A 16,854-nucleotide genomic window follows, 5' to 3' on the forward strand; every position below is an offset into this window, starting at 1 on the left:
ACCTCTGTCTAGGCGGTGGTAACGCACCATAATGCTGGTTGCTACCTGCCATACAACAGGAAAAAAAGATTAAGCAAACTCAGTGCACTTGTCAGTCAGTCAGACATCACAGATGGCAGAGAGTGATAGAGATTAAAATAGGGTTAGGGGTTAATAGTGTAAGATGTAAAGTAATTCCGGTTTAATATAACTATTGAAAAGACTGTTTAGTGATAACATCATTTCTATATTTGATACAGATACACAGGAGGGGGCACTTACAGAAAGATTTTGTCATCAGCTATAGTTTAGCGCACTGCCAACAGTATCTAAAATGACTTTGATAAGCATTTTAGTGTTCAGAGCAAAGGGATGTCTCGCCTTGATATATTTTATTTACAGTTTGTCAAATGGTATCAATCAGATTTTGTAGTCTATGCGCACACAGCTGCATCCATGGCATTCTTGAATCCACTGAGCCCAACACATAACAAATCCAAATGTAACCCCTTTAACACAATTCAATTACATTTTATTTATAGTGTCAAATCACAACAGGAATTCACAGATAGCGTAAGTCTAGACCACATTCTATAATTTACAAAGACCCAGCATTCCCCCCCCCAAATTACTCACCGTTGTCGGCTACGGTCGCTGAACAGGCTACACGTTGTAAACAGCCGTGGGCCCGCTTGCCTGGTCCTCCAGTAACGTTAGCGATTAGCAGGGTTAGCATGGCAGCGTTAGCCAGGACCAATCCCCGCAATTGTTTTTGCGAGTAACCAACTCAAGTACTCTATATAATTAAATTTGAGTACACAAATGTTGCAATCACATAAAATGCCTGTCCCTTGTAGCCGTGATAAATTAGCCTGAAGCTAATGCTTACCTGTTCAGGAGGAAATTAGCCAACTCTGCGTCCTTTTGGGCTCTAAGCTGTCTCCATCTTTCAAATACTTCTCCAATATTTACCCGTGTTTTATTACGTCCCTGGTCACGCAACTGTTAGTAACATGCCAAGGTTTTTTTTTAGGTTGGGTAGAATCTATCTCTGTTGATCCCGTTCGTTTGTTTGCTGCTTCCAATGGCTTGACTACAGCTGGAGCGCGCTGGGTTTGCGTTTTTAAAGGTATATCTGGCAACCCGGCCCAGCTGTCAAAATGTGCAGTTGATAGCAACACACAGGCCAAAACACAAACATACATTCCATCACTTAAAGAACATTTTAAAGGAAAACATATTGGCTTTAGCATTGTATTGCAGCTTAGCATGTTTCCTAAATATCTGATGACACATTGTGATCATTTTTGGATTTAATACAGTAGTATTGCACCTTTAATGTTTTCAACAAGGAACATATTAAATGAATTAAAATATTATAAACCTGGGCATGTTATTTAAACTCTTGTGTCAATGGGAACATTCTTGGTATAATTTTCTGCAATTTCCTAAACCTTTGTCTGAGAAGAACATGGCATGATTTGGAATAGAAATAAAATGAGAGTGGCTGAACAGGCAAAGAAAAGAGCTCCCCCCCACAGGAAATCAAATTTCATGACTCAGTGGGATTCCATGGACTGTTTTGACTAGAGATGTTCCGATACCGATACCAGTATCGATATTGCCTCACGATACTGCCTAAAATCCTTGTATCGGTATCGGGAAGTACTGGAGTTAATGCACCGATCCGATACCACATAATAAAGCCCTAAAGAAAATCTACGTTAACGTAGTTCATTTATGTTCTTTTTCCGTTATAACTGACTGTCAAACTGGATAATAAAAGAAAGTTCTGTGGCATTCATTGTTTGAGTTTGTTCATGTTTCACAAAACGTTTAACCTGAGCCAGACTGACAACAAAGATAGAAATCATATCACATACATACAGGGATAGTAGTTTACAGTTGTTAAAACATAATAAAATATATAACACACTGGTATCGGATCAGTACTCGGTATCGGCCGATATGCAAGTTCAGCTATTAGAATCGGTATCGGGAAGCAAAAAATGGTATCGGGCCATCTCTAGTTTTGACTTAAGTGCAACAAGTTCTTCAGAATAAATAACAATATTATATTTTTCGACATTACCTTCCAAAACGACCCAGTTGAGCATTTTCTGATCTGACTTCCCCCTAACAGGACAACATGGTGCCTTCCAACACTGTTACAAATACCACTGCTGTGGTCAAGTTAAGTCAACTAAAATTACTTGGTTAAGGTCAGAGAAAGATTGTGGTCATGGGTAGAATAACCAACATTGACAGTTGCGAAAGGCAGTCTCCAGAGTCAGAGTCCCGCATTTTTACAGTGCTAAAATAAAATGACTCATTTGCTGAGGGAAAGCAGTGATTACTGTAGTTGTGCCAGAAAACTTAAACATTGTAAACATCTTACAACTTGTTTTAGATATTTGAACAAATGGCCAATGCTGCTGTTTTCTTGTAAAAGGACAGTATTGCAAAGGGGTTTTTGAGAAGTGCAATGCTGAAAAGAAAACCTCAATGAACACATAGATAGGCAGAAACAAGAAATCACTTTACTGGTTAGTTGTGGAAGTTCTGAGAAAACAGTTCGAAAAGGAAGGCCACTTAGAGAGCGCAAACTGTCAAGGCATGCCCTATCGCATAATGTTATTGCAGTGTGAATTTTCCTAGTCGGTAAGTCATTTTTCCGATAATTCCGACACGACATGAATGCAGCACATTCACACTGTTAATGAAAGTGAAAAATAATGTGTATTTGCCCCAAGATTCGGATATGTTCCAACATATAATGGGTTCTTTCTAGGCCCATGCTTCCATAACTTCCACAAATTTTCATGAAAATCAGGTCAACAGTTTTTCACAAACATAAACATAACCTTCTTGGTGGAGGTAACTACTGAAATACTAAAATATCTAGATGTTTCAAATCATGGTTTCAGAAAACAGAAATGAGCATTAATGAAGCGTACAGTATGCAATATGCATGTTCACTTTTCCAGAACAAAAAATGTTCAAGAGAGGCTAGAGAGTGTTTGATATGCGCCAAGCCATTTTCATTTTATTTGTCCTGGCCTGCATTTGACTGACCCCTGGTGAATTACATTGCTGTGTAGGGGATTTCTACTTAACAAGGCAACCTTCTTAGTATGTTCTGTACCGTCAATTTTGTTAAAGGGGCAAAGGCCTTGAAGCCAACCAGACGGTCCGTCCTGATAGCTCATCAGCTCTTTGACCGCTCCATGCTCTATACTTAGTCAAACGCTTAATCATTTCTCAGTTTCACTGCATCCAAGCTGATAAGTAAAAGGTCCTATGACATGCTGTTTTTTGGATGCTTCTATATAGGCATTTTTATGATGTAAATTTAGGGAGCAAAAGCAGTATCGGCTCCAAATATCGGCTCAAGAAAATCGGCAGCCCGTATCAGTCATCGGCTAAGGCTGATGAAAAAAAATCGGTATCGACATCGGCACTAAAAAATCCATATTGGTCGATCCCTACTGGTAATGTTCATAAAGTCCAATTTACAACTTGCACAGGACACTTTTACAGAAGTTAAGAAGAACTTCCTGTCGTCTCTGTGGTCGATGATTTTAAAGGTCCTATGACATGCTGCTTTTTGGATGCTTTTATATAGACCTTAGTGGTCCCCTAATACTGTATCTGAAGTCTCTTTTATATAGACCTTAGTGGTCCCCTAATACTGTATCTGAAGTCTCTTTTATATAGACCTTAGTGGTCCCCTGATACTGTATCTGAAGTCTCTTTTATATAGGCCTTAGTGGTCCCCTAATACTGTATCTGAAGTCTCTTTTATATAGACCTTAGTGGTCCCCTGATACTGTATCTGAAGTCTCTTTTATATAGGTCTTAGTGGTCCCCTGATACTGTATCTGAAGTCTCTTTTATATAGACCTTAGTGGTCCCCTGATACTGTATCTGAAGTCTCTTTTATATAGGTCTTAGTGGTCCCCTAATACTGTATCTGAAGTCTCTTTTATATAGACCTTAGTGGTCCCCTAATACTGTATCTGAAGTCTCTTTTATATAGACCTTAGTGGTCCCCTAATACTGTATCTGAAGTCTCTTTTATATAGACCTTAGTGGTCCCCTAATACTGTATCTGAAGTCTCTTTTATATAGGCCTTAGTGGTCCCCTAATACTGTATCTGAAGTCTCTTTCCCAAAATTCAGCTTTGGTGCAGAATTACAGCCACTAGAGCCAGTCCCACAATGAGCTTTCCTTAGGATGTGCCATTTCTGTGTCTGTAGCTTTAAATGCTATTGAGGAGGAGAGAGGGGGGGGCAAGGTGGAGGGTGGGGGTGTGGCCTTGACCAACTGCCATGCTTAGCTTGTTTGCAAGCCATGATGTCTCTCTCTTTCTCATGGACGGGCCAAATTCTCTGGACGGGCAAATCAGAGAAAGGGGAGGTAATCTTTCCCCTTATGACAACATAAAGGGAAGATTCCAGATCGGCCCATCTGAGCTTTAATTTTCTCAAAGGCAGAGCAGGATACCCAGGGCTCGGTTCTATTCTTCTATCATTTCTAGCCGCTGGGGGAACTCATATTAATGTTAAAAAACCTCATAAAGTGACATTTTCATGCCATGGGACCTTTAAGGTAAAAGCACTACCACTAAGAAAAGTAACGTCATGGTTCAGAAGAGTTAAAGCAGCCATATTATGCTCATTTTCAGGTTCATAATTGTATTTTAAGGTTGTACCAGAATAGGTTTACATGGTTTAATTTTCAAAAAACACCATATTTTTGTTGTACTGCACCGCTCTCTCTCACTGCTGCAGATCCTCTTTTCACCTGGTCTCTGTTTTAGCTACAGAGTGAGACCTCTTTTCTTCTTCTTCTTCTGTACTATCTTTGATTGCACTTGCACATGCCCAGTAGCTCAGATGTAGATCATGTCAGCTAGCTAGCTCCATAGACAGTAAAAGAAAGGCTGTTTCTACAACTTCAGTCAGTTACAAGGCAGGATTAGCAGGGAGACTTCTAAATGAGGGCGCACATGTAAGTAGTTCTTTTGTAGATTATGGTGAACTTGTGTGTGTTAGCAGTGCTTTGCTATTGAGAACGAGGTAGCATGCTAGCGTTAGCATTACCGTTAGCATGCTAACGAGCTAATGGTTGCGGTTAGCCTGCTCGTTTCCGCTTGTGACGTCACAAGCCGTGCCAATTATGAACAGCTCACCCAGAGACTGAAGGCAGGACACATTCAGAAACCGTATCTCACTCTAAACAGCATGGATGGATTTTTTTCAAAGTTTGTATGTGTGTGGAAGCACCAGAGACACAACATAACACCCCAAATCCCAGAAAAAGTGATTTTTTCATAATATGGGCACTTTAACCTTTCCCAGTGATAGGCCTTCTCCAACATCTTTCAGTGGGTGTGAATACTTACTGCAAAGTAGAGGGACAGACAACAACCTCAGTCAGCCAAGACTACTTTTTAATTACAACGAATGTTATAGAGTTTTTTTTCTTTTGTGTTGCAATTTTGTATGTGTCTTTGCCTTGGAGTGGAGGTGAGATGGTCAAAAACACTCTTTCAACTGTAGATTCAACCATCATTAGTGAGTTTAGGTTAATAGTTTAGTTAGCAATTGCTCACTGTTCTTTAGGAGACTGTATGCCGATCACTGCCTGCAGGTAGTGGAAGGGCGTGATAACTCAGCATTTCATGAGATTCTCAAAGTGAATGGTTAAAAATCAAAACAATGATGCTGAATTATCTTGTTTCCTGAGGCTTATTTAACGCACACTACCCTGCCCTGCCTTCATCTACTCATCACTCCAACTAATCTTATTAGATTTTTCCTCCTTTGTAGAGAGCACATGTTTTTTCAGCTGTTTATGTAATGAATAAATCATGTCACAGACTGTTTTTCAACATGCCCCTCTTACTTTACAATGACTTTGAAGATTTACCCAATTTAGCGTCACTGCTATTAAACATTGCATAATGCTTGCATAAAATCACTTAATGTTTTTCCCCCTTTCAGATCAAAAAGAGAAATGCCTCTAACACAAGGATCCAGTCGCAATATTGGCAGGTATGACACATTTGTGTTTTTTGATTTTTTTATTCAGACCAATTAGCACAATGGGGTCAGCCCTATGTTCCCACATTTCTAAGAATTTTTTTTTCACTGAAAATTAGGCCCTATGTTCCCACATTTCTAAGATTTTTCTTGAAATTAGGCCTTATGTTAGGGTTAGGGTTACATTCCATCTGTAGTCTATTGCTACTGGATAATAGGTTGGGAGTAATTGGCTACTAAATTGGGATAAAGGGGGATTCAATCTGATACACATTTATGAAAAATGGAAATGTGGGAACATAGGGCCTAATTTTGAAAAACAATCTTAGAAATGTGGGAACATAGGGCCTGTGGGAACATAGGCACGCTCCCAGAACGACAATGGGCAAGGATCTTATACTGGAGATTAAAGCAGCATAGTCTTAGAGGTACATGGTTAACATTTTAATCACACTATTGTTGGCTATATCTAGTGAGGAGGATGGGCCGCTTCCTAAACCCAATATAATCCATTCTTATCTCTCAGAATTAGGTAATATATAAGATTATTCGCCTGTGTTTCATAAACTCAATACGATGACAACAAGCAACGTTGCAAAAAAAATAGTACTAGAACACTGGTGTACCCAACATAGAAAAGCTTGAATAGTTGCTAAATAGCACAGGTGATTTGATAGAGGCTTGGGAGAAGCATTTAATTAGTACATGTAGCTGCAAATAGCCATCCAAATGTTCACAAACACACAAACAAATTACACTGTGGCCACTTTAATACACATGCACACCCAAGCCTGGATTATCAACAACTGGGCAAAGGTTACTGCATGTCAATTTTAGTTTTTAATGCGTGCAATTTTTTAGGGAATTTGAAATTAGGATTAGGGTGTGTTATTAGTGTAGGGTCAGGATCCGGTATGGATTTTGTACTGATGTGGCCCTGTCTTATAGACAAATCCGGCAGCTGATTTATATTTTCACACTCTCAAGCACTGCCGCCATTACTGTTAGGATGGCAGTTCTGACACAGAACACAGAGATTCACCACGAGACATAGAGTAGCGGGCTTAACAAAGAGTTTGAATGGAACAACAGGCTGGAGGGAACAGGGCTGAGGGCTGCAGGACTGGCTGAGGCTGGATCTTAGATCCAAGCGTGGAGGAGAGCACAGAGGAGCAGTAGGTCTTTCGGGGAATTATTGTAAAGATTTACAAGGAATATGTTTACGGCATTTACTACTATCTAACTGGGACGTTTTGGGACCGATTGGTGGGATTGCTGTGGACCAAATGCTCACGGCGATACACTGGTAAGAGCAAATTACTTTTAACCATGTATTCATCTTATTTAAATAGCTCACGTTACTGTATTGTGTGAACAGTTAACTGCATTTAATATTGTAGAAAGGCATCAAAGGCTACGTTCAAACTGCAGGCAACGGTGGCCCAAATCCAAGTTTTTTGGGCAAATATAGGACTCAGATTTGTTTGTTTTTGCACAACAGTGTGAACAGCACAAATCCCATGGAATCTGATCTTTTCAATTCTTATTTGGGCCACTTTCACACGTGGTCCTAAATCAGATACAGGTCTGTATTTTTGCAAAGCGACCCAAGTCCTTGCATTCAGTTATACCAACTGAACATGAAAGGGGATCAACTGTAGTTGTAGCAGCCAGTCTCACATTGCCAGACCTAGCTCCACAGCACTATGTGTGTGTGTTGATTGAATTTCTTTAAACCAATCACAATCGACTTGGGCAGCGCTAAACTCTGGATTCAGCAATGCTGGCTTTGCAAAATGGTCTCGGTAAGTAACTTGTTTTGGTGGAGCATTTGCACCCTGATAAAAGAAAATTGTTCACACAATACAGTAATGTGAGCTATTTAAATTAGCTGGATACATGGTTAAACGTAATATGCCCTTACCAGTATTTCGCCCTGTGTAACGTTACTTCGACCAGCCACAATCTGTCCCACTTGTAAATCTTTACAAATATTACCCAAAGAAAACCAAGTGGGCCTGCCTTGTTGCACGATCCAAATTTTCTTCAAAACTTGCCATTTTCAGCGTGAAGCTTGCTAGCAAGTTTGTAGTTTCCTGAAGTGAACATAGTTTTTTGCATGGCGAGGGACATCCGGCTATCCGACACACCGGATAATCGCCGGAACATCCGGCGCGATTATCTGGTAAATGAACTCGTTGATCCAGATTACAGCAGCCATAGTACAGGATGAGCACATAAATATGCACTATGCAAAAATTGTAAAGACTGGATCAATTAGAGAGAAATACCATAGCAGCTTTCTGTCAGTATTGTACAAAATGATTTATAGAACATACTTGGTGCGCATCAAAACTTCATATGTAGTGGTTAGGAAAATAACAAAATTTGTGTTTTCCAAAAAAATCCATCAGCCCCATGTTCAAGAGGAGTCCAGATATAACTAAAGCCTGGGGTACAAAGTCAGAGCAGCTGCTGAGGATAGACGACCATGACTTTACAATGCGACCAGGATTTGGAGGTAAGGTTTATCTTTCTGAACTGAATGGAGCTGTGTCAATCACTCGTCATGCAGGCAGCCATTCAAAGATGCTTTCGGTTTAATTTCAGTAAATTCATTCAATTTCATTTACAGTATAAGTCACATCAAGTGTTCTTTTACACTTTAAACTAAACCTCAACCCACATCATCTGCTTCATACATACATGTAAATGTGGGAGGTGGGAGTGTCTAGCACTGGCTTGTAGAGATGACATAACAGAGTAGGATTATGTCTGAGCCATGCTGCTGTGAGCCAGTGATTAATTACCAAGCAAGCAGCCACAGTCTGTAGCTTTTTTCAATAACTCCCATCCTAATCTGCCACATTAGCCGCGCTCCAAGCCAGAGTCTGTGTGCTTTTTAATTTTCACACTTGCATTTCCCCTATGAATCTCACATAGTTATTAGTAGTAAATAATTACTGGATTTAGTCTCATTAGTAACTGGAGGTTTTTTAATGCAAAATGTTGGAAATCCGTAAAGGAAAGTGAATACTGTGAGTGCAAGGTGTGGTGCAACATATAGTATTTTTCAAACAGCCATTTCGTACCACCTCCTGACACCAGGTTGGCTAATCCAATCAGCTTGGTTACCATGCAGGCTGGCACAATGTGTTGTTGAGATTCGGGAGGTGTACACATTAGGTTCACTGAAAGCTGCATTAACTGATAGCACCTTTCCTGGTAGATCCACAGAGACATATCTACTCTTTGCACATGTGTAGGATCATCGTTTTGGTTCTCTGTCTGCACACAGGTTGTATGAGTCACACTGCTCTCACCAACCCCAACCCACCATACACCTAAATAAAACCAGAAGTGGCCATTTCCAGTACAGATGAGCCTTGTGTACGCTACCTGCCCAGCACGAAACGGCATAGAGAAAAAAAGAGCAATAGGCTGGTGATAAAAACCTGCATTTCTGTTTGGTTTTTTTTCTGCACCCTAGTGCTTAGGTATCCTTTAACACATGACTAAGAGAGTTGTTCCCTTACCCTGATATGCATACGCTGTTTTCAAAATACCTCAATGATTAATGAGACAGGTGTGTGCAAAGTAACTTAACACAAAGTAAAAAACCTATGCGGCAAAAACTAAATATTTTCACCCAGGAAACGCTTGTTTGTTCCTCGGTAGTGTTTTTACCACGATCTTTTTTCTAAACTTAACTAGTCGTTTTGGTGACTAAACTTAAAGGTCCCATGACATGCTGCTTTTTGGATGCTTTTATATAGACCTTAGTGGTCCCCTAATACTGTATCTGAAGTCTCTTTTATATAGGCCTTAGTGGTCCCCTAATACTGTATCTGAAGTCTCTTTTATATAGACCTTAATGGTCCCCTAATACTGTATCTGAAGTCTCTTTTATATAGACCTTAGTGGTCCCCTAATACTGTATCAGAAGTCTCTTTTATATAGACCTTAGTGGTCCCCTAATACTGTATCTGAAGTCTCTTTTATATAGGCCTTAGTGGTCCCCTAATACTGTATCTGAAGCCTCTTTTATATAGGCCTTAGTGGTCCCCTAATACTGTATCTGAAGTCTCTTTTCCAAAATTCAGCCTTGGTGCAGAATTACAGCCACTAGAGCCAGTCCCACTATGAGCTTTCCTTAGTATGTGCCATTTCTGTGTCTGTAGCTATTGAGGAGGAGAGAGGGGGGCAAGGTGGAGGGTGGGGGTGTGGCCTTGACCAACTGCCACTTTGCTCATTTGAAAGCCATGATGTCTCTCTCTCATGGGTAGGCCAAATTCTCTGGGCGGGCAAAGCAGAGAAAGGGGAGGTAATCTTGCTCCTTATGACCTCATAAGGAGCAAGATTCCAGATTGGCCCATCTGAGCTTTCATTTTCTCAAAGGCAGAGCAGGATACACCTATCACTATTTCTAGCCACTGGGGATCATAGGCAGGCTGGGGGAACTCATATTAATGTTAAAAAAAACCTCATAAAGTGAAATTTTCATGCCATGGGACCTTTAACTGTCATCGCCGCATGACGCTCATTTTTTCTTGCTAAACTCAACTTCCACGGCCCCTGGAAGGACCATCATCTGGCAGTGCCTGTAGCCGGCTCGCAGTCACCTGTTGGCGGCTAAACAACTGGTAGCCGGCGTCCCGGAGCTCTGCAGCGGCCAAATACAACCAGCAACTTCTGCTTGGATATGATCCTTCTATGGCACTATGTGTTCATGTTACGGCGCTTTATTTAGTTTTAAATACTTCTATTTTAGGTGTATAATAGATATGGTCTATTGGTAAAGTAGCATTGATCACTTTGAGGGGGGGATACATTTTGTCCCCACCGGGGATAAAAAAATAATTCAGCAGAGGCAGGGATATGTAGACCAGAAAGGGGGAAATCCTACGCATCCACCTCAGAAAATCGCACCCTGAACCTATATAACATTATAGTTCATCCATCCCGTCTAACCCCTCTCTATGATGTCAGGCTTTGTGTAGCCACTCAGAAAATAGCCACTCAGAAAATATATGCTCAGGTTAAAATAACTGCTAAGGGAAACATTCCCATCAATGGTTGAAGTAAAACTACTTTGACCATGTAAATAATCTAAAGCCCTTTTTAAAAAAGTAAAATGATGGGAAAAAACAGCATGTAGGTCTACTGTAATGTCAATTAGGATTAGAGCACTCACTCCACTGGCTGTGTGCCATTTTATGGGAAATCTGCAACCAGCTGTTTTGATAGGGATTTGGATAAAAGAGAACAGAAGTGATTGTTTGAGGCAAAATTGTTGGCATTAAAAGGGAGTCACATTCTCCAAATAAACCCAGATAATCCAGACTTCCGATTGAGCCACCTGGGCTACATCTGCACTCTTACTGTCTGCTGCTGTATTTGAACCTAACACTCATGTCAACACTACTGTAAATTACAGTTTAATGAACCTTTGTAAACTGCTGCATATTTTTCAAGGGCCTGCAGTCTCTGTTGGAGTGGATGTTCAGGTTGAAAGTTTGGATGCTATTTCAGAGGTCGATATGGTATGTCTGGAACACACTTTAAGTAAGAAAATTCATGCATGTTGTTAGTTGAGATAATAATGTAACCAATATTTATTTTCTTGTTTAAGGACTTCACTATGACCCTGTATCTGAGGCACTACTGGAAAGATGAACGTCTGTCTTTTAGAAGCAACAACAACCTGAGCATGACCTTCGATAGCCGCCTGGTGAAGAAAATCTGGGTACCTGACCTGTTTTTTGTCCACTCTAAGAAGTCCTTCATCCACGACACAACCACTGACAACGTCATGCTGCGACTTTACCCAGATGGCAAAGTCCTCTACAGCCTCCGGTAATTCCACCTGTCTGCATGACACAACACTCGACATGAATGAAACAACTGAAAGTACATAACGTGTACGCCAATGACTCCCAAAACAACATACATGACCGTTCTATTTAACGTTGTGAAATTGCCCCACAGTGTCCGTTTTAAACACGTGACAGTAACACGTGACGGTGGTGGCAGTTTTAATCACGTGACCGTTCTATTTAATGTAAGGGTTGCAGTTTGAACACGTAGTTAATGTTGTGAAAAGGAACTACTTAAGATTAGGCAACAACAAAAACGTAGTTAGATTTAGGAAAAGATCATGGATTGGCTTAAAATTAGTCACGGACGTGAGCACGTCCATAACATTAAATAGTCACCGTTGACTTTTGGTTTCGCATGGGACATAAACACCAGTCTCCTGTGTGAAAGCATGTGTTTTTGCATGCGTACACCACCCTGACCAGCTTCCCTACTTGAATATGGGGCTCCTACTTACTTGTATGTTCCTTGGTCGCACTCGCAATGATTACTACGGCCACTAGCCGCACCATAGCACTAACATTATAAGCTGCTTGCACATCGACCTATGTGGCTGTTTTTTAGTGAGGACAGTCTGCCAAAATGTCTGCAATGAAAATGGTCTACTTTCTAGATCTACTCAAAATTGTGTATACCATAGGTGTTACCTAAAAACATCTATAACAAAGTGTTACGTAGCCAAGCAAATTAATACAACCACATTTAACACTACAGTTCCACAATATGCATTTTAATATAAACTTAGCACAAAAAGTAAGGAAATTTGTGTTTGGTAGATTATTTCTCTGTGATAGCAATGCTTTTTGGCAATACATCTTATACCGTTGGAAAGCCTGTTTAGTTCCCTTTCAAATGGTGCTCCATTTGTAAGGAACATACATTTGTGGGATGGCAGCAGTATGTCGGTTGCGCCCATGAAAAATTTGCCAAATCTTCTCTGCCAATGCCAAACAGTTTATTCTGCCATTGGCTCGTTTGGTGTTTGGTGGATTGGATGATTCTGCCTACAGCAGTTGGATCGTAGGGTCAAAGTGTGGAGAAGACGCAGAGAACGTTATGCTGATTGCTGCACCGATAGAGTAACACCTTTTGGTGCAGGCAGTATGATGGTGTGGGGCGGCATCTCCCTCACTGGAAAAACAAGGCTTGTCATCATTGGAGGCAATCTCAATGCAGAGAGATATAGAGTTGAGATTCTGCAACCAGTGGCAATCCCACATCTCCACAGTCTGGGACCGAACTCTGTCCTCCAAGATGACAACGCTCACCCCCACAGGGCGGGGTTTATCAGAGACTACCTCCAGAATGTGGGAGTGGAGAGGATGGAATGGCCTGCCAGCAGTCCTGACCTCAACCCCATTGAACACTTGTGGGATCAGCTTGGGGGTGCTGTTCGTGCCAGAGTGACCAACACAACCACGTTGGCTGACTTGCAACAAATGCTGCTTGAAGAATGGGATGCCATCCCACAGCAGTGTGTGACCAGGCTGGTGACCAGCATGAGGAGGAGGTGCCAGGCTGTTGTGGCTGTGTATGGTTCTTCCACACGCTACTGAGGCTCCTGTTTGTGAAATGAATGAATTGTTAAATTGCCAATATGTTTTGTTTATTCAAACTCCAATCATCCAATCCACCAAACACGAAACGAGTCAATGGCAGAATAAGCTGTTTGGCATTGGCAGAGAAGATTTGGCACATTTTTCATGGGCGCAACCCACATACTCAGCGCTGCTGCTCATCCCACACATGCATGTTCCTTACAAATGGGGCACCATTTGAAAGGGAACTAAACAGGCTTTCCAACGGCATATGATTTATTGCCAAAAAGCATTGTTACCACAGAGAAATAATCTACCAAACACAAATTTCCTTACTTTTTGTGCTAAGTTTAGTTCACTGTTTTATTGAGTACTAGATACATATAGTACATGTAATACTTTTAGGTTGGGCAGGTTATAATGTTAGTGGGTGTTTAGGAATATAATTGCTGGGGGCTGTATTGCCAAGACAAAGTGTCACCAACTGCCCCAGTACAAGTTGTGTATTTAAGGGGATAACATTCGGCCAATTACTACCGCTAATACGGCTGAGCAAGACCTTGTAATTTTGACGAGAGATAGGAGCCAAGATAGTGGATTTTTTAATCCACATTACAGAGCCTGACAGAGATTAACAGCTGGCCTGGCCATCTGTCTCCTGTTATGACCACTCAGGCATAATACCGCTCCCTGATGGACTAGGACAAACTAAATTGAATTGATAACATCCACATCTATAAATCTGCATTCACCAACGTTCACTATTTGATCTGAAAATAGCTAAATGTTGAGGGCGATTGAAAGATATGGGATTGATAGCAGGGGCATAATAATATTTTACTAGCTAGTGTATGTCTACTGTGTGTATGAGGGAAGAGTAGTTGGTGGTAAGCGGTAGATATAAGCATACTCATCAGTGATCACATAGCCTGGGTTAATCTGTGTGGGTTTGGTGCTGGTTGGAGATTTTCCAGACTAAGGCAGATTGGCGAGTAAGGATGACGAGGTTGTAGACCTTGCCTGCACACCGTGTAGCGGTATCTCGTCCTATGAGCTGGATTATGTTTTTTCATTTCAAATCAAATCTCTGCTGAAACCCCTGACCAACTCAGTATTTGCCTGCGGATATCAAAGGCTAATGCTCTGCCAAAGGTTAGACATGCATTATGGGCCCATAGTAAAGAAGTCATCGGGCATTTAATCTCACTCCACAGCACTTGATTGGTTGAAGGGGAACTAAAGGGTCTTTGTAATGCTTAGCCTAGTTACTACAAGTCACACATAATGTATATTTTTGCTCACTACTTCCTAAATCATAGTGAAGCCTTCAAAATATCTCTATTTGTTTCTTTTGTTAGTTTGGTAATCCTCAATGGTGAACACTATTGCCAAATTGTATTGTTATAAAGGTTTAGATTATTATTCTGTTGTAGCCTGATTTGCAAAGTCTTCATAGTATGTTTCAACCACAGGAACTCATATCCTAGGCTAGGAACCAATTCAGGAATTCAGAAAGCTTACCTGCATATCAGGTGAAGGAGCCAAGGTCTAAATTTAGAAAAAGTCACCTACACCAGGGGTAGTACTTTCCAAGGCCCAAGGACTATTAGGAAGAAGTTTGCTGTGCTGAAAGTCAGTGACTGGTCAAACGGCGCTAACATTTCCTCTTTCCTCATGTGTGTAAATTCTGCATTTGTGTTTGACTATGTTTTTTCATAGTCAAATATTCTGACCATAAAAAGTTGGTACACTGCCATTTATTTCTGAAGATATTGTGTATAGGTTAGGGACTGTTCGTTATTTATTTCAGGGGCCACCGGAGGAGTTTTGTGATCTTTAGTCAAAATAGACCAGACCCTCCCTTCACCAGCAATACATTTTGGATGAACCTCCAAGATGATATGGAAAAAAGGGATGACCCTCCCCAACAATGTATTGATGCCTTCTGTACTGGTTAGAGATACAGACAGCCACTGTTTTTTTACAGCCATGACATATGTGACTAAATCTCTGCATTCTCATCTTACGTTATACCTCTGTTATGGTGTGGTGGCCATTTCAGTAGATTTACTCACTAACATTGTTGTGGAAACACAATAAGCATGGAAACTAAATGCACACTTCCTGCATTACTTCAAATACTAAGGTACTCATCTAGTAAACTAGTATTCACATAAAAAAAAATATTGAGACCATTCAACAAAGGACACTGGGAAATAAATTCAACAGTGGTTGCTATGGACTCGTCACTAGGCTTCCTCAGTCATTGTATATTTTAGCACAGAGGTAAAGCTGCCAAAGCTGAACATTATCCAAAACTCCATTTCTCAGAAGAGCGTCAATTTGGGAGCTTGCATGCTACCACTCCTTCCTTCTCAAATGCCTTGAAAACGCTGTCGTTTATATATAAATATCACCGGGACCGAAAGGATATTTGAGTCGGGTATGGCTGCAGCCTAGAGACCTTCCATCTCATGCCCTCCCGGCTTGGTGCAGTCCGCAAGCTTTGACTTTTCAAAATAAAAGCTTGCGTCTGGTCCGTTATGTTTTCGTACGGTGTTTCGGATGTTTTTGAACTAAACAGTATGACAATCATGCTAATGAATAAAATTATTTTCTTAGTTACAACACGATGGAGCTAGCAAAGCAGTTTTATGTTTATATGTGTGAGCGGGATTTATTCAGTTTGGGAAATCCCACGGTCTCAAAGCTACAGCTCAAATTGTCTGGCTGACTAAAAAGGGAGGGATCCATCTGCTAGCGATAGGGGCCGAGACTGAGAGAGCTACATGGAGCTACATGGATAAATATTCACCAAACAAGCCACTTTGAAATGTTGCTGTTCTCATGAATACCAAAGTTGGGTGACCCTCCCCCCTAGACAAAAAAATTGTATGACCCTCCCCTCAACAAAGAATAAAAAGACATGACCCTCCCCTATTTTCCTCCGGTGGTCCATTCCATAAATACCGAACGGTCCCTTATACAAAAAAATTCAAGGGTGCCAATAATATTGACCAGAACTGTATTCCAAGATGAACAACCTTGTCAACCCCTTCGCGGATATATACCTGACGTTGTTTTTGAGCTCTGGAACACAAAAAAATCATCATATCACTACAGCTTTGTTTTGTCATTGCAGGGTGACAGTCACATCCATGTGTAGCATGGATCTAAGTCACTTTCCTCTCGACACACAGACCTGCTCTTTGGAGATAGAGAGCTGTAAGTGATCAAGCTTCATGTGGCTTTATCCTCTCCTCTTTGGTTACAGTATTCACCAACTGCATTTTAATATTTCCTGTGACATTTGTAGTGTTTCTGTAGTGGCAGAAGCAAGATTATTTCTCCTTTTGTCATGTTTTCTATAACCACATGAATATGCTAGATCAAGAAAATGCCAAATTGTTAT

At 40.8% G+C, this 16,854-nt stretch overlaps 1 protein-coding gene across 7 annotated transcripts in view; it reads left to right on the plus strand.

The window, feature by feature from the left end:
• LOC116067514 (gamma-aminobutyric acid receptor subunit rho-1-like) overlaps nt 1-16,854 on the plus strand; it is a 43,797-nt gene that overhangs the window by 3,643 nt on the left and 23,300 nt on the right. For 2 of the 7 annotated variants that reach the window (XR_004895916.1, XM_031323982.2), the window contains exons 2-6: nt 5,989-6,039; nt 8,442-8,548; nt 11,503-11,570; nt 11,660-11,883; nt 16,585-16,667. Coding sequence is in view for 6 of the 7 variants with exons in the window: in XM_031323982.2 (XP_031179842.1) it covers nt 5,989-6,039; nt 8,442-8,548; nt 11,503-11,570; nt 11,660-11,883; nt 16,585-16,667 (533 nt within the window). In the remaining variant the exon portion in view is untranslated. Of the gene's footprint in view, nt 1-5,988; nt 6,040-7,295; nt 7,334-8,065; nt 8,213-8,441; nt 8,549-11,502; nt 11,571-11,659; nt 11,884-16,584; nt 16,668-16,854 lie in introns of those variants that run through there. The other 5 variants (XM_035995487.1, XM_031323983.2, XM_035995488.1 and 2 more) reach the window with 5 other exon arrangements.

Source organism: Sander lucioperca, chromosome 19, assembly GCF_008315115.2.
Source record: "Sander lucioperca isolate FBNREF2018 chromosome 19, SLUC_FBN_1.2, whole genome shotgun sequence".
NCBI classification, from domain to species: domain Eukaryota; kingdom Metazoa; phylum Chordata; class Actinopteri; order Perciformes; family Percidae; genus Sander; species Sander lucioperca.